The sequence below is a fragment of the Cyrtonyx montezumae genome, unplaced genomic scaffold (assembly GCF_038088225.1).
Source record: "Cyrtonyx montezumae isolate F1298 unplaced genomic scaffold, pur_monq_1.0 scaffold_13, whole genome shotgun sequence".
Lineage (NCBI taxonomy): Eukaryota > Metazoa > Chordata > Aves > Galliformes > Odontophoridae > Cyrtonyx > Cyrtonyx montezumae.
In genome coordinates, this window is record NW_027071859.1 from 1,028,385 (window position 1) to 1,048,725 (window position 20,341).

Sequence of the window (20,341 nt, forward strand, 5' to 3'; positions counted from 1 at the left end):
GGAGACCTGGAATATATTCGTGGTGAGGGGGTTTCCAGTTACTCCCCTCCTATTTTGGGAAGGTGGTGAAACCTTCCTGTTTCGGGCGAGCATTTCCATGGGGCTCAGGCTTTCTAAGCTGTGTTTGAGCTGTGGGCAGCTGGGCTTTGGCTGTGCTGTGGCCTGGCCCTGCTGTGCACGCAGGCTCTGGGTGTATTTCTGGAGGTACGGACAGGCTGCTGGGGCTGTGTTCTGCATGAGTCAGGGAGAGACTGGAGGAGGTGGGTGGGATGAGCTCAGCTGGGTTAGCAGTGATGTGAAGCTCAGCTGGATGGAGGGGAGGCTTGGGCTGCATTGCTGCAGTTTTCCTGCCTGACCTGTGTGCTTCAGCTGTCCCCTGCCTGTGCTGCTCAGTGCTCCTGGTTTGTGTGGATGTTAAAATCTATCCAGCCTGATGCTGGGTTTGTCACTGTACTGCCCTGTGCTCACACGTAGGGGGGCTGGGGGAAGCCGTGAGATGGCCACCTTTCCTACACACAGCAAACTGTCAGCAAGGAGGAGATCACTTTCAAGGGCTGTGCTGTGGGACCGGGTTGTGTTGGTAATCACGTCGTTAATCTCCTCATTGGGTGCGTCCAGCAATTAATATTGCCCTCCTGTGGCACACCTGAGCAGGAGGATGCTGCTGGAGCCCAGCTCGAACCCGTGCTGGGGTCAGTCCACTGGGTGGGCTCTCACCTCCTGCACTGCATGCACGTCTGGGCATCGTAACATCAGGACATAAAACTATCTGAGGGCATTCTAAAGAGGGCTACAGAGATGGGGAAGGGCCTGGAGGGCAGGGGCTGTGAGCTGCCCTGGGACAGTGACAGCAGTGTGCCCGAGGGGACGGCACGGAGCTGCGGCTTGGGAGGATGGGGGTGAGGGTAAGACTGCACCCCACAGGGCGGTGGGCTCGTCCCCGAGCTGCCAGAGCTCTGACATGGGGTAGGGTCCCCTCCTACTTGGGGTATTCTGTGGTTCTGTAACTGGTGGGCTGATGGAGCACAGAGCCACGTGAACTCCTGCACGAAACACATGAAGCTGGCTGGAGAATCCTGGGAATCTCACCAGATGAGGCCATGCACGCTACAAGCCGTGGAGGATCTCCTCAGCTTTCCTCCTTTTCACTGGAGCTGATGTGTGAACCCCTTTCTCCTTCATCATCAGTGGGACAGGAGGAGGATGACTCTGGCGTGCTGTGCAGACTTGAGCAAGAGATTTCCCCTTGAAGGCAGCAGCTTCTCAGCAGACGCTCCTCTGAAGAACACCGAATGACACTTGCCTTGAGCTCTGCATCTGAAAATAATGTTGGCTTTTTGTTTGTGAGAGGGTGGGGAGAGGAAGGAACGGATGTTTCTCTGTGGTTAGGCTGTGGTTAGGCTTTTCTGTATGCTGCCAGGTGCTTGGGTGTAGCCTTCTGGCAGGACAGCCCTTCCACTCTGCTCGAGTTTGTTGAGAAATATCAAAAATCAGCAGTGGAGAAATGGGCTCCTGACCCTGGGCAGCTCCTCACCTGCTCTGAGGCTGAAGGATCACAGGGGAATTCAGTTTCCAACCTGCGTGTAGCTTATCTAGATGAGATGAGGGAAACTTATCCAAAACAATCTTAAGAGAGTTGTGAAAGCACGGAGAAGTGCCGTGTGCTTGTGTGATGGCCGTCTGGGTGGCTGTTGTGAGCAGCAGCAGTGCCTGTGCTAAGCCAAGCCCTGTGGTGGGGCAGGAGGCATGCGTGGGGAAGATGTGTCTAGTTCATAGTTCATAAGTTCATAAGTTCATAAGGTTGGAAGGGACCTATAAGATCATCTAGTCCAACCATCCTCCTATCACTATCTCTACCCAACTACTAAATTAAGTCCTTAAGCACCTCATCTAAACGCTTCTTGAACAGCGCTAGGGATGGTGCCTCAACCACCTCCCTAGGCAGGCCATTCCAGTGCCTGACCACTCTTTCAGAAAAGAAATGCTTCCTGAGGTCTAATCTAAATCTTCCCTGGCGCAACTTGTGGCCATTCCCTCTCGTCCTGTCATTACTTATCAGGGAGAAGAGGCCTACCCCCTCCTCACCACAACCCCCCTTCAGGAAGTGGTAGAGTGCTATAAGGTCTCCTCTGAGCCTCCTCTTCTCCAGACTAAACAATCCCAGCTCCCTCAGCCGCTCCTCATAAGACTTGTGCTCCAGGCCCCTCACCAGTTTTGTTGCCCTTCTCTGAACACGCTCCAGGGCCTCAATGTCCTTCTTGTAGTGAGGGGCCCAAAACTGAACACAGTACTCGAGGTGCGGCCGCACCAGAGCTGAGTACAGGGGGATGATCACCTCCCTGCTCCTGCTGGCTACACTATTTCTAATACAGGCCAGGATGCTGTTGGCCTTCTTAGCCACCTGTGCACACTGCCGGCTCATGTTGAGCCGAGCATCAACCAACACCCCCAGGTCCTTTTCCTCTCTACATTCTTCAAGCCATTCTGCCCCAAGCCTATAGCATTGCATGGGGTTATTGTGGCCAAAGTGCAGGACCCGGCACTTGGTCTTATTGAACCTCATCCCATTTAGCTCAGCCCAGCTGTTCAGCCTATCCAAATCCCTCTGAAGGGCCTCCCTACCCTCAGGCAGTTTGACACATCCTCCCAGCTTTGTGTCATCTGCAAACTTACTGAGGGTACACTCAATTCCCTCATCTAGGTCATCAATAAAGATATTAAACAAGATGGGCCCCAAAACTGACCCTTGGGGGACACCACTCGTTACAGGACGCCAGCTGGACTTAACTCCATTAACCACTACCCTCTGGGCACGGCCCTCCAGCCAGTTCTCCACCCAGAGAAGAGTGAACCTGTCCACACCACGGGCTGCCAGTTTCCTTAGGAGAATACTGTGGGAGACCGTGTCAAAGGCCTTGCTGAAGTCCAGGTAGACTACATCAACAGCCTTTCCCTCATCTACCTGTCTGGTCACCCAGTCATAGAAGGAGATGAGGTTGGACAAGCACGACCTGCCCCTGGTGAACCCGTGCTGGCTGGGTCTGATCCCTTTATTGCCATGCACGTGTCGTGTGATCTCCCTCAATATCATCTGTTCCATAACTTTCCCTGATACCGAGGTCAGGCTGACAGGCCTGTAGTTCCCCGGGTCTTCCTTACGGCCTTTCTTGAAGATGGGAGTCACATCGGCAAGCCTCCAATCTTGTGGGACCTCTCCAGATAACCAGGAATGCTGATAGATGGCAGAAAGTGGCTCGGCAATCACCTCTGCTAGCTCCCTCAGCACCCTTGGGTGGATCCCATCTGGCCCCATGGACTTGTGGCAGTTCAGATGGAGGAGAAGATCTCTGACCGTCTCTGCTTGAATCACAGGGGGTGCATTATGCACCCCGTCCCGGACTTCCAGGTCAGGGCAAGTACCATGTGGACAACTGTCCTGTCTATTAAAGACAGATGTGAAGAAGGCATTGAGAACCTCAGCCTTTTCCTTATCATCTGTGGTTATATTGCCTGCCTCGTTGAGTAAAGGAGGGAAATTTTCCTTAGTTTTTCTCCTGCTGTTAATATATTTGTAAAAGGGTTTCCTGTTCTCCTTTACAGCAGTAGCCAGCCTAATTTCAAGCTGGGCTTTAGCATTTCTAATTTTCTGCCTGCAGATCTTGGCCAGTTCTCTGTAGTCTGGTACAAAATAAGCAGTGCAAGTCAGATGGTGTGGGCGAAGCAGCATTTACAGGAAAGGTTGGGTGGAGGTGAGCTGGAGATGGGACGTGGAGTTGCACTGTAGTGTGCTCGTCATGGAGGTCTGCCCTGCAGCTCTGTGTCTTTGGAGATGAGCTGGATGTGTTTTCAGTGCTGCTTCTTGCCCACTCTGCTCTACTCTTTGGGAGCAAGGCTGACTGCAGATGTGCCTGAGTGTGCCTGGTTTTGTGCCTGTCTATCTCAGTGTGCAGGTACCCAGCTTACCTGTATGCTTGTTGGCCTTGTGCTCTGGAGCTTCGTGACCAGCCCTGGGAGCAGATGAGCAGGATGCTGAAGTCTGAGCCATGTCTAAGGGGCACTGCCATGGTATCACTGCCAGTAACTGACAACCAGTTTCCTAGCAAGCAGCTTCAACGCTGAATTTAAACACAGAGCTTTGCCCTGGGTAGGAACACAGGGATGGTGATAAGCTTAAAATGTCAGGTGCTCCCATGCTGTAGCCCACCACGCTTGCCCAGGTGCCCAGGATGTACCTGTATTATTAAGGTGTTCCTGTGGTCACATCACACCAGCTCTGCTGGGTGCAGCCTCGTGTGCAGGACTTCACAGCATGGGCTGCTCTTCAATTTCAGCTTCCTTTGAGGTGGTCCAAGCTGGTTAATAAACGATGGTGGTCCCTGCAGGATTAGCAGCAGGGTGGTGGGTGCTCTCCCAGTTTGCTCCCATTGCTCCCCCATAGGGGCCGTGGTTGTAGGGGAAATGTGTGGGAGTGTCTCTGAGTCCCCTAGATGTGACCACGGTGCAGACTGTAGCTTCAGCTGCGTGCAGGGGTGCTCCTTTGGCTGTTCTCTGTTAATTGCAAGCTCTGAAGAGCTTCAGCATCATGCTGACGTGGCTGTGAAGGAAGCACAAAACAGATGGGTTCGAGCGGTATCCCTTCCAAGCTCAACTGTTTGAGTTGGAACTGTGGGGCCCTGAAGGGCTTCAAGCATCGCCTCCAGTCTCAGCCGACAGGAGAAGGACCACGTGGTTGGCAGATGGACAAGACCTGGAGTGAGGTTGGGGCTTTTTGATCCGTGCTCCCCATGGGCAGCCCCATGTGCTGGGGACAGGAGATTGCAGGTGTCACACACCCCAGCGGGCACCATCCTGTCCCGTGCTGTGCTCTGGCCCTGTCAGTGCTCCGTGGGGTAACTTCGTGAGGGCTCTAGAAACATGAAAACAGTACAACTGTAAGCTTATTATGAGCATGAACATTTTATTTTAGCTTTGAAGAAGTGAATTAAGTTACTGTAAATGGCTCAAGGAGTAATGCTTGGCAGTGAGCAGCAGCAGCTTGTCATGTAATGGTTTTAATCTTATTTTTCAGGACATTGGGCATAAATGGTTCCCCGTGAGGCTCAAGCCAAATCTGTGCTCCAGTCTCTGTCTTCCATATCTCTGAAGGATTTTGTTTGTGTGGCATGGTAGTGGATACAGCAAACACATGGGGCTTAGATTCATGTAATAGTTACAAGAAAATGAGTTTAAGGTTCTTACAGCATTAAGGTAGAAATTTCCAAATTCATTTTTAATGGAACATTTGTTCTCTAAAGATTATAGCATGCCGTTGAGTGCTGTGCTGCGCCGTGCGTTCTGGCACCCTGGGGTATTGCTGCCAAGAGGTGTGAATGTGTTTGTGGGGCCGCTTTAGAAAGGCACCCTAGAAACAGGTGGTGCAGGGGGGCTTTCCCTCTCTTATTGGTGTATGGGAAGTGTTGGCTCACGGCCTGAACCACTGCTGGATCAGCTGAGAGCACTGAGTCAGCCATGGGAGCACAGGTGGAGGCAGTGCACTGTGTGAGCAGAAGGGGTGGAGAATGAGTGCACCTCTCCCAGACCCCATTGAAGGGCTGACCACCACTGGGGAGGGGTCTCTTGTTGGAGACTGCTCCTTTGGAGTTTTTCACTGTGAGCCCAGGACGTGGGTGAGCATTTTTCCCTTTATTTCAATTGTCTCTTTTCCATCACAGTAAACTGACTATGCAATCTACAAAATATCTGGGCTATAACACCATTTGGTATTACTCATTCTGTAAATCTCACACCTTGCAGGGGGGATCACTGTAAGCAGCAGCTGGGTTCTGTTGAGCAGCAGTGCTGAGGGACCCTGCTGTGGTTGGGTGGGCAGCACTGGCCCTGCTCATCCCCTGTAGCATTCCTGTCGTCCCAGCACACAAGTTTTGCAGAGCTTTTCCTCCCTCCCACTCCAGTTAAACCTTTGGGTTTGAGGTTTTTTTTCTTGGTTTTGCGCTCCTTTGTTTTTCCCCTGGTTTGAATACTGACATGAAGTTGTCCTGCTCTTTTCTCTGTAAAAGCCATTGTGTTTGCTGGACCTCACCCCGGACTCAGGTGGGTTTCTCTGTGCTGCTTCCCAACGGCAGCCTGCAAAGCCTGAAGGTGCAGGAGTTGGTGACCACTGTGACGTGGGGGCATGCAGCTCCTGCACCCATCGGAAGGCATCTGTGCCCACCAAGGCAGGGAGCTGATGAGTTTCTGGGGTGCACGCAGGTGACCTGTGCTGGCACAACTCCTGGGGCTCTGTGTGAGTAAAGGGGAGAGGCAGCAAGACCAGCCCGAATGCCTGAGGGCAGCTGTGTGCTGACATTTTATGGGCAGGAGCGTTTCTTTTAACATGCTTCAGATAATTAGCCCCATCATAAAGCATAGCAGCGTGCTGGCAGCCTTTTTTGTTCATTTATACTGGGGAATATTTCTTTTACCTTGGGTTTATTCTGAATAACAGTGAAGGTTCCCCCCCCCAACCTTTTTTTTCCTTCTTTTTCTTCCCCACCCTAAACCTTTCTATAGTGAAAACAAAGCCCTGTGGCTATTGCTTTTAGAAGGCAGAGCTGGGGAATCCTTGCTTTGCTGCTCCTCCTTGGAGTTTAAAGCTGCTTAAGAGGCAGCTCAGCGACGCATATCTTTCCTTTTAAACCCCTTTGCTGCCATGCTCTAAATGTGGTCGTTAATCTCTGTGTGTTGTTGCTGGAGCAGGAGGGCTCTTGGGGTGCACCTGTAACTCCCTGAGCGTGGCAGCAGATTGCATAGAGCCAACTGCTCCTCCTTGCCCCTGTGGAGGAAATGTGTCAGCAAAACATTTCCAGCAGCACCCAGAGCCTTGAATCCCAGCCTGGAAGGAGAGCTCTTCTGCACAAGGCTGCAGGGTTGAGGTTTTACACTGTGCAGAGCCCAGACCATCACTTACTTGTGATGGCTGGCAAGATATTGCTGCTTTCAGCAGTTAAGTGGAGTCAAACCCTGCTGGAGGGAGATGTAAGCTGCAGTCCCAAGCTGTCCACAGGGCTTGCTCATATCTGCTGGGGAAGGAAGCTGCTGGGGCTGGGATGTGCAGAGCCCCATCTGTGCTTTGGCATTTCTGCAGCAGAGCTGGTCCAACACCAGTTCTGGATCCTCTGAGCACACTGGGGCTGTGGGTACTGGAAAATGCCATGTGCTTATCTAGCTCGAAGGTGAGAGCTGGTGTCTTTACATTGCAGTCTTGATAAGCTTGCTTTAAAAGAGGGGGTTTGGTCAAAACTAACTGTATGAGGCTGTGTGATATTTAGCTATATCAGGGCTGAGACCGGAGGGTGCAGTTGGGAGATTTGGATTGAACTGCTTCTGAAATTGCTGAATTTCACCCTGGCAGGAAAGACCCTGGCTACAATATTCCTCTGTAAGCACTATTTTTGCTGACAGATGTGTCCACAGATGGAAGGAGAAGTAGCATATGCAACCACGGTGGTGCGCTGGCTCGCGTGGATCCCCAGGGTGTGGTGACCTCGTGGACAAAGCAAGGTTCTTCTTGCAGATCCCCTAAGCCCCCCCTTTGTGGGGCTGTTTGAAACAAGGTAGTGTTCAGCTGGGTAAAAACGGACTGTGCGGGCTCTTATGGAAGAAGTACAGCTTTATTTGAAGGTGTATTTTCTGACTGCTGAGCAGGTGCAAGGCATGACATTTGTATTGCTCCAAAATTCAAAGGAGAAAATTCTGCTTTCAGAACAAAGTGCTGCTCAGAGCTTTCTGGGGAAGGGATTTTTTTAGGGATTTGATTTAGTAGTTGGGTAGGGATAGTGATAGGAGGATGGTTGGACTAGGTGATCTTGTAGGTCCTTTCCAACCTTATGAACCTATGAACCTGGGGGAAATCCCATCTTTCTGCTCTTCAGAGGGCTGGAAGACCAGTTCTGAGGAGCAGCTGAGGGTACTGGAGTTGTTGAGCCTGGAGAGGAGGCTGAGAGGAGACCTAACCTGGAAGGAGGTTGCAGTGAGGAGGTGTTGGTCTCACTTGTCAGGTGACAAATGATAGGAAACAGCCTCAAGCTGCATCAGGGCGGATTTCTTTGTGGAAAGGGTGGCTAGGCACTGGAACAGGCTGCCTAAGGAATGCCGGTGTCCTCATCCCTGGACTTGTGGGACTTGGTAGTGTTAGCCAGTGACTGGATTAGGTGATCTTGAATGTCTTCTCCAACCCGGGGTTGGTTTCAGTCCCACACCAAATCTTCCATTCTTGCAGTACTTGCCCGATGCCAGCAGTCCGCCCGGAGAACTGTTCTGTATCACGTTGCAGCTGCTGCTGGTGCTCTGTTCTGCAAGGGCCACTCATCCCGATGGAGATGCTCGGGTGGCTCATCTGGTAGTGCAGCTGCCGTTCAAAGCTGCAGGTGTGAGGATGAGCCCACAGCTGAACGGCAGGGCTTTCTGTGCTCAGGGTTCATAGGCAGCATTCCCCGCACCGCTCCTTGTGCACCGTACAGCGCGTGTGCCCCCGCTGGCGGGTTTGCCACACTCGATGTGCCTAGCAGGGCCTAATGGTGCTTGAGCACCCCACGGTCTGCAGTGCTCCCGTGTCCTGCCCTCACAGCCTGTTGCCTTTTGTCAAGTCATAAAAAGCGATGTTAATTAAACAAAAATGCCGAACCGAAAGCAGAGCTTGCGCATTTGGGAATGAGCAGCGCTTGGCTCGAGGCCTCACCTGTGCCTCTTCTCCCCCGCAGGCATCGACATCCTGAAGCTGGTGGCGGCGCAGGTGGGCAGCCAGTGGAAGGACATCTACCAGTTCCTGTGCAACGCCAGCGAGCGCGAGGTGGCCGCCTTCTCCTCGGGCTACGACGCCGACCACGAGCGCGCCTACGCCGCGCTGCAGCACTGGACCGTGCGCGGGCCCGAGGCCAGCCTGGCCCAGCTCATCAGCGCGCTGCGCCAGCACCGCCGCAACGACGTGGTGGAGAAGATCCGCGGCCTCATGGAGGACACGGCAGCGGTAAGGCCGGGCTGCTGGCGGGGAGGGCTGCGTGGTGCCGCTCTCCAGCAGGGCCTCTGGCTTTGTAAATGACAATGAGCTGCTGCGGAGTCGCGTGGCAGAGCCCTGGCTGGGAGCGCAGATGGGCTGCCGGCCTCGGTGGCCTGTTCGGATTGCTTTTGCCACCTCTTACGTCAGATTTCAATATGCTTTCATTTTGGGGGGGCTCTGGTTCATAGGTTCATAAGGTTGGAAAGGACCTACAAGATCATCTAGTCCAACCATCCTCCTATCACTGTCCCTACCCAACTACTAAACCAAATCCCTTAGCACCTCATCTAAACGCTTCTTGAAATTCAGTAATGATCTTCTAGAAAAGTTCCTAAATGTCGTGAATGGAGGTTCTTCTAAATGTGGGTGCCACGTGGGTTCGGGTGGGAAGGTCAGTGGAGGGCTCTTCCCCAAACCAGCTGCTCGTCACACCTCTTGCTGGTGTGCAGCAAGGGGTTCCCAGGTCCCCTCACTCAGGCAAGGCCGTCCCAAATCACCCCCTGTGAGCAGGCACCTTTGCAGTGCCACGTAACCCTGCACAGCTTCCTGTTGTATTGGGTTTTCCTTTTAACCCTGGTACAAAATCACAGCTTCTGTGGCAGTAGAAGTCCTCAGCTCGTGCTGAGTTCAGCCAAGTGCGTTATGGTTTGTTTTGCTCAGCTCCTGGGTAATGAAGCACTACGTAGTTCTCTCCTTTTCCTACTGTACTCCAAGGTGGTTGGTATAGGTTTTCTTGTTTGTGTTGTTTTAACATAAAAATGTAACTCCTTGACAAAAAAAGGCAGAGGAGAGTTTAGTCCTGGAGGTCTTTAGTGTGGATGACACCTCCAGCCCAGGCAGTGTGCTGCGAGGACACGTCGTCCTTCTGGTCTCCTCGAGCAGGCGGTGAACTCGCTTCTCCTGGTTACTGTTCTGAGTGCTGCAGTAAAGTGCTGGGCTGGGACATCAGATAACACACGGGGTTGGTTTGTTAGCACAGTGCCTAATTAGCAGACCTAGATTGTGCAGTGCTCGGTGCTCCTGAACATTGCTGTGCTCCAGCCAGGATTATCAGGTGCTCGTTCTCAAACAGCAAAAAAATGGGTGGCAACTGGGTTTATAAGGTACCCTGCTGAGACTTCTGATGGCTGAGGAAGCTGCTTAGGCATGTGCCCTGAGATCTGAAACCCCATGAGCTGATGCTTCAGGGAATAAGCAAACCCAAATCTTGTGGGTATGTGCGTTCAGGGTTTTTGGATCTCGTGGCTGCTCAGCAGTGTAGCTGTTTTACCTCAGAGCCCCTTGGGACTGTGCTGGTGAGCAGCTGCAAGCTTTGATGGGATGTGAGATATCTCTGGTGCTCAGATTCCTTTTTTAAAGAATCTCAGTGGACAGAAGATCTTCAGCTTCTTTCTGAGAGGGAAAAAACAAGCACGTGCTCTGCTTTTGCCCATAGTTCCTGTACAGAAAGTGGGATGTTTTTCTGCTTTTTAAAATACATTCACCCAAGCCAGCATGTTCTCCTCCCCTGTCTGTCTGCGGGGTGAGTCTGTAATGACCCACCATCCACGTGCCCATTCCCAAAGGCACCGGAGCGGTGGCTGCTCTGCAGCAGGGTGTGGGATGCTGGAGCTCCTCAGGGCTCACATCCTGCAAGGTGCCTCCTGCCACAGCCTGTTTCCTTGAGTCAGAGTCTGCGCTTCGGGGGATGAGGGCCCCTGGGGCTGTAAGATGGAGGAGGGAGGCAGGAAGCCATGGGAAACATCTTGAGCAAGGGAGCCCGAAGCCCTGCGGCCTCACACCCACGACTGAGCCACACCGTGCCAGTCCCAGCCGGGGCACCCTATTGCAGCAGACGTTGAGGTTTTGTTTGGGTTTGGTTTTAATTGCTCTGGTTTGAAAGCCTTTAATTAGCACTAATCTGTTTGGCTCTCGTCCTTCCAAACGCAGCCCGGCTCGGGGCGGTTTCTCTCCGCACCCAACTGGTTTGATCTGACGGAGTTGTGGCACAAGTCGGTGCATTGCATCCCTGTGGCGACGCACCGTGCCAAAAGCACAGACATACAGAGAGCGGGTTGGGTTGGGTTGGGTTGGGTTGGGTTTGGAGGGAAGCACTGCCAGCGAATGCACGTGGCAGCTAGCGGATCGACAGCAGCAGCGCGCACCAGGCAGGGTGCTGGTGTGATGAGAAGTTCTGTTCCTTGTGGAAAACAGCTCGAGCAGGGCAAGGATTAGAAGAAAACAGCAGCACCCGACTCCTACCTGAGCGACTGCTGCTTCATAACACAGCCCTGGGACAGCAGATGTTGTACCCTGAGCCCATCCTCCCTTTGCCACCCCGTTGTCCATTGCATCACTGCCCCACAGCTTCCCTGCAGCTTCCAGCTGCTCTCCATGCCTGCAGGAGCCTCTGGGGCTCTGACGCATCAGTATTGACCACCACTGACAAAAGCAAATGAGTACAGAGCTCCAGAGCACTACGGTGTGTGGCAGGAAGGTTTTCCTTTCGGGAAAGAAGAGCTCTGCCGATTGCTCGACGGCTGTTTCAGCTACAAAAGATTACGCTGGTTTTACACCGTGCCGCACGAATTTAGGTTAAAGCTGGATTAGCCCTCTGAATCACTTTGCAGGTTTTTGCAGCATTGGCTGATCCAGAAAATAGGAAGGAGCACGGTGCTGTGGGAAGATGCTCGAGGCACGCTGAGCCCGCGGGGCTCCTCTACAGTGCTCCTCCTTCCAGCTCTCGTGGGAGGCTTTGCAGGGCTGTCCCCTTGGAGCACGCTTGCTGGGGCAGCGTGTGAGCCTGGCACACCCTGTGTTAGTGATGCTGATGGCAGCAGCAGAAGGGAGGCAGGGGGAGGAGGGAGGAGAAGTGACTGCAGGTCCCAGCAAATGGCGGTGTTGAGGGTAAAAAGGGAGCATTTTTTGTGTGGCACAGATGCAGAGTGGGATTTTTGGGGGGATAAGAGTGTTTGCAGGTAGCTCCGGAGGAGCATCCGTGAGCTGTGCTGTGTTTGATACCATGAGTGCTGCTCTGAGCTCTTTGTGCTTACAGCTTTTCTGTTCTCAGCATTCTGGGGAGCTGATGGAGGGAGGCAGACAGCCTTGCTCGAGACGTTCAGCAGCAAATAATAACAAATGAACAGCAGCAAGGAGGGCTGCAGCCCAGATCCCAGTGAGATGTAGGTCTGTGGCTAATTTCATCTTGCAGATAATCCTGTGAATCAGCAGATGGAGCAGAAGAGAAGCTCGGTGTCAGGGATACGTGAGGTTATAAGGAAGGCATGCAGTTTTGGGGGCTGCTGGGGAGGAAGAGGATGAGAAAGCCCCAGCTGAGGCAGTGCTGCTTGGTGCCTTTTTTATCCCCTGTCACAGGTGGAAGCCTCGGGGCTTCAGAGCAGTGTTTGCATCCAGCCCTAGCTTTGGGCTCTTCTGGGTCTCATGGGTTTGTTTTGTTTCCTGTTGGTCACAGCAGAGCTGTGCTGGGGCTGCTGACTCGGCCCGGAGCTGCAGTGTGGGGCAGGGAGGAGTGGGGTGGGGGTGTTGCTGGGCTGGGTATCTCTGGGCTCTGGCAGGTCGACTCTGAACCGTGGCTCAGCTGTCGAGGAGCAGAGGCTGAGTTTGAAGCGGGCTGGAGGATGTGCTGTAAGCCCCCTCGGGCAGTGGAGCTCAGGGAGTGCTGGGACACTGCTCCGACGTGGGCTGGGGTCTGGGGGTGCTGTGGGGTGCTGTGTGGGGCCAGGGCTGGGCCCAGGGATCCTTCGGGGTCCCTCGTTACTCGGGATGTTCTGTGAGCTCGGATGTAAGGGCTTTCTGTGAGGCTGCTTGAGCAAGCTCCCAGAAGCAGCAGAGCATCCCGGCAGGACACGGCACGGCCCCCCTGGCACTGTGAGCCCTGAGCTGCCAACCTGGGCACCCCCAGCACTGATGGCTCTCTCTGTCTGTGCAGGTGCAGATGCAGCCCCAGTGGCAGACACAGGACTGCTCCAACGAGGACGGGAAGGTGAGCAACCGTGGGAGGGCAGAAGCGCTGCGGAGGGGTTTCGTTGTTTTCTTGTGCAGCAGCTGCCACGGTTTCACTTGGAGTAGGAACTGCAGAGCTGGTTTCAGGCAGATGAGTCACGGGCTGTGAATGGCTGTTTGTGTGCCTGGTTCACCTCGCAGCGACTTCTTACTTTCCCTGCCCTTTCAAAGCCTTCATTCCCGCTTGCTTTCTTCCTGTGGTTTAAACATTAACGGCCCAGCATCCTGTTTGCTTTGCCTAAGAAGCTCTCATGCACCCAGCAGCTCCGGGCCCTGAGGACACCTACAGTCAGATAACCCCGGGTGCTCTCCTAGCCTGCTTTAGCAGCTGTTTGATTAAACTCCAAATCACTCGCACCCTTCTGGGAAGTGTTTTCCCCTCTGCTGGTGCTTTGCAGCTCAGGACTTGGGTTTCCAGCAGAAGGGAGAAACAAACCCCTGGAGCCTGTTTGCTCGTAGGGGGGATGTGGGAGCGTGTTGCAGGTTGGAGAGCAGCCAGGGCAGCGTGTTCTCCTGGTAATGGCTGCAGCAGGAGGGAGCTGGAGAGCAGAGCGACGATTCTTGTAATTAAAAATTAAAGCTGACATTTATTTATAACGTGCCTATTGCATAACGTGCTGAGCTAGAACAATTCCTCCCTGTTTATTTTCAATGAGGGTAGGGGGGGAAAGCCACCAGAACACGTCCCTTTTATTCCCCCACAAACAGGCAGCAGTGGTGGCTTGATGTGAACAGGCGACTCAGTGCCCGTGGCTGTGGGTGGTGAATTCCTCAAGGCAGACGAGGAGCGTGTGGGCACGGCCATGGCTCTGCCCCTGGGGCTGTGCCTCCTGCATGCAGGTGGCTCTGCAGCTCCTGCCTCTCAGCAGCACTTGGCTTTGCAGTTCCTGGCATCGCGTGGCCGGGTGCCCTTCTGCAGGAGGAGGGGAGCAGGGCTGTGAGGTGAACGTGGGGAGGGTGGGCGCACGTGAGAGGATGTGAGTGGAGTAAGGATGTGGAGTCTGGGCTGAAGAGAAGGAGCCCGCAGCCCTCAGAGCAGCATGGCGGCCTGCAGAGGGGCAGGGTGCTGGCCACGAGTGCTGCGCTGGGCCTCTCCTGTCTGCAGGGAACAGGGACCAGCATTACTGTGCTTGAGATCCCCCACCCCAAGAGGATGCTGAGGCTCTGAGGGGCCACAGAGTGTTGGCTGTTGATGTGCAGGAGTATTGCTGAGTTGGAGGGTTCACATCTGCACTGAGGTGATGCTGCTTCCCAGAGCGGCACTTGTGCCTCTCCATGCCTTTGTGGCCACTGAGCCAAATGCAGTGTGCTGCTTTGCTTCAGGGGCATGGCTGGGAACTAAAGCTGCTGAGATGCTGTCCTGGTCCACCCCAGGCCCTGCTTGTCCTTCCTGACTGAGCAGAGTCAGGAGGGATGGATTTCTCTACAACACATTAATGGGGTGCTCACGAGTGCGAGGGCCAGACAGGGCAAACAAATTATTAACTTGGAATGTGGCTCAGCATCCCAGCAAGGGGGATGTGGATCAGGGACATTGTGTCCCAACGGCCAAAATCCCAGCCATGCGTGAGGAGTCAGAGTCTGAGGCCACCAGGAGTGCCTTGGCATTAATACCATGTCATTGAGCGTGCTTTGGGGGCGTCACCAGGTTGTGGAGCAGCTCTTGGTTGAAAGTGTGGAGCCAGGCTGTGCCTTGCTCTTAGGAAGTGAGAGTTGTGGAGTAGTTTTTGGGTGGGGGACAGCCTGCTTGGGGAGCTCAACTCAGCTTTGGTAACCCTTTCCTTGAGCATGAGAATGAGAAGCACGTTAAAGTGGCAGTCAGTGGGCACTGTGTGTGCCCCCCCAGTGCTGTGGCTGCTCCTGTTGGGCATGCAGCCTGCTTTGCCCCACCCGTGTCTGTGTGCCAAGCCCATGCAGGGACTCGCTGAGCACGGCGTGCTCCACAGACGTGGTCTGTCTTGGCTTCTGCCGGGGGTGGGCTGAGGGCTGCCGTGAATTCCCGTTGGGATGCAGCTGCTTTGGAGCACATCCTCACTGCCTGGCTTTCCCTCTGCTCCCCTTTGCAGCTGGAAGGTGACAAGCTGCCCGTGAGCCCCAGCCCGCTCAGCCCCGTGCCCGCCCCCAGCCCCAAGCCACCCGACACGGCCGTGCTCACCGTGGAGCCCTCTCCTTCAGAGAAGAAATGCTTCTTTGTGGACGAGTCGGAGCCCCTCCTGCGGTGTGACTCCACCTCCAGCGGCTCCTCTGCTCTCAGCAGGACCGGCTCCTTTATTACCAAAGGTACCAAAATCAGCCTGCAGGGGTGGGGGGGCAGCGGGACCTGGAGGGCGTCTGCAGCACACACAGCTAGCCAGGGAGCTCTGAGGGTGTGGTGGCAGTAAGTAGCTGGGGAAACCTGCTCTCCAGGATATGTTTCTCTACACTGAGTCAAGAGCCAGGAGTATCCCTAGCAAGGACTTCTGAGGGAGAGCACCTTTAAAGGGCTTTAACTCCTCGAGGTGTTGTTGGCATTGTGTCGTCCTTGGGTGTCTGTGGGACATTCTGGTCCACGGGCGTGAGATGAAAACAGAAGAATGCTGTTTTGGAGTTCTTGTCTTTGTCTTCCTCCCTTGGTCCCACACCCATCTTGAGACGCAGCTCCGCCTTCTGAGGGGTTTAATTTTCCGCATTTCATTTTCTGTATTCAGTCTTTAATTTCTGGTCAAGGTGAGACACTGAGCTGAAGTGACCTAACGCGTTTATAGCCCGGTGCAGAAATGAAGCTGACCCAACGAGAGCAGCTGAAAATAACAGAACTGTGCTTTTTGGCTCCTCTCCTGCCTTCCCTTCACTTTCATAGTGGCCATTCAGCATTCATTACTGCTGTACTTGCTCTAGCAGGATCCCAGGTTAGGTGCCTCTGCAGCATTTCTGGTTTCTGTGCCTTCCCAGCACATCCCACCGCTTCCCCTCCTTCCCTTGTTTCCCTTCGTGGCACATCCCTTTCCTGAGGCAGGGGGAAGGGCTGAGCTTTCCCTGCAGGATCCCAGCTGGAGGCTTTCCAGGAGGCTTTCTCTGACCCCCTGCTCCTTCCTCCTGCAGAAAAGAAGGACACAGTCTTGCGCCAGGTGCGCTTGGACCCTTGTGACCTGCAGCCCATCTTCGATGACATGCTGCACATCCTCAACCCCGAGGAGCTCCACGTGATAGAGGAGATCCCGCAGGCGGAGGACAAGCTGGACAGGCTGTTTGAGATCGCCGGAGTCAAGAGCCAGGAAGCCAGCCAGACCCTGCTGGACTCTGTCTATAGCCACCTCCCTGATCTGCTGTAGGGTCGGTCACCGCGCGCTCCCCGAATATCCGCTAGAACCAGCTTGGCACTTGTTGAGGTGACCGACCGCGCGCAGCCGGGTCTGCTGTAGAATACATGGCCAGTATTTTCTTTGAAGTGTCCCTGGTTTCTGGGGGGGGGTGGTTTGTGAGCGCTGCACCTCTTGACCTTAACTCTGTCGCTCAGTGAAGGCTTCGCGCCCTCCGCCCCTTCGGAGCCCTTCTCGCGTTCCCATTCCGACCCGATCAGTTTGATGCACTTTAAAACGCAGTAAATGAACTGAAAGACCACGAACCCGGTGTCACTTCGGGCTGCTCTGTACCCGGTGCAGTTCTGTCCAAGCTGTTCCTCTGAACGACATCTTCTGCTTCCTCCCTCCTCCTCGGGGTGGGCCGCGGGGAGCACGCCGGGCCCCTGCTGCCGGTTACCTTCACACATCCCGCCTTCCTCCCTGGCTGACTTTTTTTAATGTGCCATCATCTAGCTCACACCCACCGCTGAGATTTTACTAGCACGGTTATTTATCGTGTGGTCTCCACCTGGACGACGCGCTGTGCTCCTGCAAGAGGAACGGATGGATGGATGGAAAGAAGAGGTTGAGTCCCAGCAACCTTCGTGGCAGTGAGATGGGGAAGGGAAGCGAGCCAGGAGTGCCTGGCCCCGAGGAGGGCAGCCGGTGGTGGCTCCGAGGGCTGGGAGGCTTCCCAAGCTGTGCTTTTACACTCGGTGTCTCTTGTTTTTTATACAGACGTGGCCCATAGGTTAGGTTCTCCAAAGACCCTGCCCGGTCTCTTCAAATCACACTTCAGTTTTTATTAAAAAAGGAAAGAAGGGGAGGGGAAAAAAAAATAAAAGAAAAAAAAAAAAAAGCTGCATCGTAAGAAGTCTGTCTGATTATATTTGCAACTATTATGCTCCCGTAATGAACAGTGTACTATGCTCAGATTGAAAACATGATATTAGGGCAGCGTGTGCTGCCTTGTGGGAAGGGGTGGGAGTGGGGAGAAGGGGAATGAACTGAGAAATTGCCTTCCAGTGTACTAATTTATTAATAAATACTAGGTGTTTGTTACTTGACCTGACTCAGTGTTAACCTCCTTAACACCCTGCCTGGGGGCACTGACGGGTTACAGTAAGGGGGGTCATGGGGCTGGTGGCCAGGCACGAGGGGCTCCTCCAGGGCCCTGCTTTAGGGCCAGTCATGTGTGGGCCTAGAAGGCGTTGTGAGCAAGATTGATGATACTGAATTAGGTGGAACTGTCGACTCTTGAGTGTGACTCTGGTGAATTAGAGAGCCAGGCAGTCACTGACCACGTGAGGTTTACAAGAAGGGCACCTGGGAAGGCTGCATGTACTGCTGGGGGGTGAGGAGCCCTGCAGAGCGGGGCCTGGGGGTCTCGATCCTCTTGGAGCAGGAGCTGAAGAGGGGCACTGGGGGTCGGCTGGGGCACTTTCTCCTTGGGGGCTGTGCTAAGCCTTGAGCCTTCAGCTGAAAGCATTGCCCTGATGCCCCCGAGGGCTGCAGGAGCACTGCAGTCCATTCCCAGCCAGCAGTGCAGTCACGGTGCCCTGGAGCAGGGGGTGCAGCTGCCTGCCAGTCCCACCCTGGTGCATGGATCCGGTGCCTGCTGAGCCTTCCCACATGGGCTTTTGCAATTCGTTTTTCCTAAGTGTGCAATCTGCTTTCCAGAAGGCTGTGCAAGGTGGGGGGGGCTGAAGTCATATGGGAACTGTTGGATCCAGGAGAGGACTCGGCATCCTTGTCAGCATCGCCCCCTCCTTGGCTCACACTGGGACGTCAGTCCCGTCCTGGCTCTGTCCCTCCCTGCCTCCCTCGGGGCTCTGACCTCCGAGCAGCCCTTTGCTGCGTGCATAAGCATTCCTGTGCTATATATGTGTGTATACATAACAGACGGACGCGTGAAAAATATTTGGTGCATCTGGGAGTGTGCGGGGGAAACTCGTGAGAGCAGCTGCACCCTGCTATTTCCTGGTGCTTGGGGCGTGGGAGGCGCGAGGAGCCGCAGGGCCGCTGCCCGCACCCGTGCTCTGCGCTGCCCTCTGCCTTGAGAAATCATCCACGGGTGGGAACGTGGAGCACGGGTGGGTTTGTGGGCTGCAGGGCTGTCCTTGTCCTTGTGCGGGCCCCACTGTGTCCCCAGTGGCGGAGCTGTGCCGTGACGAAGCCCTCAGCACGGGGATGGACTTTGCTCTGTGAGCAGCACCAGGGGACGTTTCCAGGGCAGCTGGAACAGGAAAGCGGAGGAGTCATCGTCTGTGTGCTCACCGGTGGTGGTGGTGTCCTGGGGTGTTTCTCACAGCAGCCTTTGGGACCTCCGTGCCGCTCTTCAGAGCTTTATGGTTTCCTTCTGAAGGCCCATTCTGCCTTCCCAGCTTCCTGCCCTCACTGGATTGATGCACTCCAGGAGAAACAAGAAGGGAAAATGAAGGCAGCAGCATCCTAATGAGTGGGACCTGCTGGAGGGGAGGATGCTGCCCAGCATCAGTGTTCCCAGCGCTCGCACAAACGGTCGCCTTTCTTTCCCAGAGTCAGTTTGGCCTCTTCGGGTTGTTGTTCATGGTCCCTGATGTTGTTTTCCTGGTTGGAGACACCTTTGCCTCTGTTTGTCATACAGCAGTGCAAAAACAGGCAGCTGGAGGGAAGCGCAGCGCAGGAGCTGGGCTGGTGCGTCCCAGCAGGCGGCTGAAGGTGAAGCCAACCCAGGCTGACTCCTTCCCGTGTTCCTGCCCTGCAAAAATGTCCTCTGCGGTGATCCTAAATTTGGATCCTCCTCCATTCAGCAGATTTGCTGGGGCCGTTGTCACATAGCCTGGATAAAAACATTTCGTCCGTCCTCATCCCAAGTCTTCTCCAAAACAGACCCGGCCCCAGCAGCACCCAGCCCTCGTGCGGCGTGGGTCCCGGTGCAGCTCAGCCCGGTCCTGCCATCACTTGTCAGTCACCTGGGACAAAATACATCCGGGCAGAGATGGAGGCGAGCTGGGGTGAAGAGTAAAGCCACAAATCACTCGCCTTAATGTAACTGCAGCCTTGCTAGCTCCCAAACCCACAGTAATGGCAATTAGAGACACCAGAGCCCTAAATGCTGCCCGACCCACCAGGTGTCAGCCAGCCGGGCACGGCTGCGGGTTTGCCATGCAGGTTGTGCTGTCTGGCTGCCCCACAGCAGGCAGGTGACCCCCAGCTCTGCCCCACAGAGGCAGGAGCTCCCGGTGGTCAGTGAGCAGCACTGCCAACGTGGTGCTGAGCTGGGCACAACTGCTGCCCAAACATTGTCCGGGTAAGCATGTTGTTAGACCGCACCGGAGGAAGTGAGATGTACTTCATCCTCCTTAGCCCCGGGGTTTGGCTCAGCAGGAGCCAGCCTGCCCCTTGTTCTCCTCTGGAAGCCTTCCACCTCCGTGCGGTCACAGACCTGGCTTTGAAGCCAGGAGAAGAAATTTCCCTTTTTATTGCTGGAAACAACATCGTTCCACAGCTCACCCCGTCGGTACTCTGAGCACCTGAGCTGAAGGACTCCAGCGTTGCTGTACAAGTCTGATACTTTAGAAATATAAAATTAAACTGAAACCACCCAATGCAATGCAGGGAAAGCTCCCAGGTGACGTCTGCCCTCAGATTGAGTTGCTCAGGTCTGCGTTGGGTTCAGTTTTGAGCACCTCAAGCAGCAGAGATCTCACATCTGCCCTGGGCAAGCTTCCTCAGGAGAGGCAAAATATTATCTTGTTCCTTTTTCAAGATGAAAACCAAGCTCACGAATCACAGCACACTGAACAGTCTGGAGGAGGGGTCCTCCACGTGAAATTGGGCAGTGTGGTCCCACGCTCAGTGCTGGAGCTCCCTCTGGCCGTGACCCATCCCCAGCTAGGCCATGTCCAGCTGTCCCAGGGCGACCAGGAGGGCCCCACATCACACCCCCATCCCTCTGGCCAGGATCTGTGGGGCTGAGCAGCAGAGCAGGACATGGGCACTG

The 20,341-nt window shown here is 54.6% G+C and overlaps 1 protein-coding gene across 2 annotated transcripts in view; it reads left to right on the forward strand.

Moving 5' to 3' along the window:
- The window catches only part of TNFRSF21 (TNF receptor superfamily member 21), a 28,788-nt gene extending 12,441 nt beyond the window's left edge, over positions 1 to 16,347 (forward strand). The window contains exons 4-7 of one of the 2 annotated variants that reach the window (XM_065730424.1): positions 8,739 to 9,004; positions 12,963 to 13,016; positions 15,103 to 15,316; positions 16,118 to 16,347. In XM_065730424.1, coding sequence (XP_065586496.1) covers positions 8,739 to 9,004; positions 12,963 to 13,016; positions 15,103 to 15,316; positions 16,118 to 16,347 — 764 coding nt within the window. The remainder of the gene's footprint in view (positions 1 to 8,738; positions 9,005 to 12,962; positions 13,017 to 15,102; positions 15,317 to 16,117) is intronic. The other variant, XM_065730425.1, reaches the window with a different exon arrangement.
- The last annotated feature ends 3,994 nt before the right edge of the window (positions 16,348 to 20,341 follow it).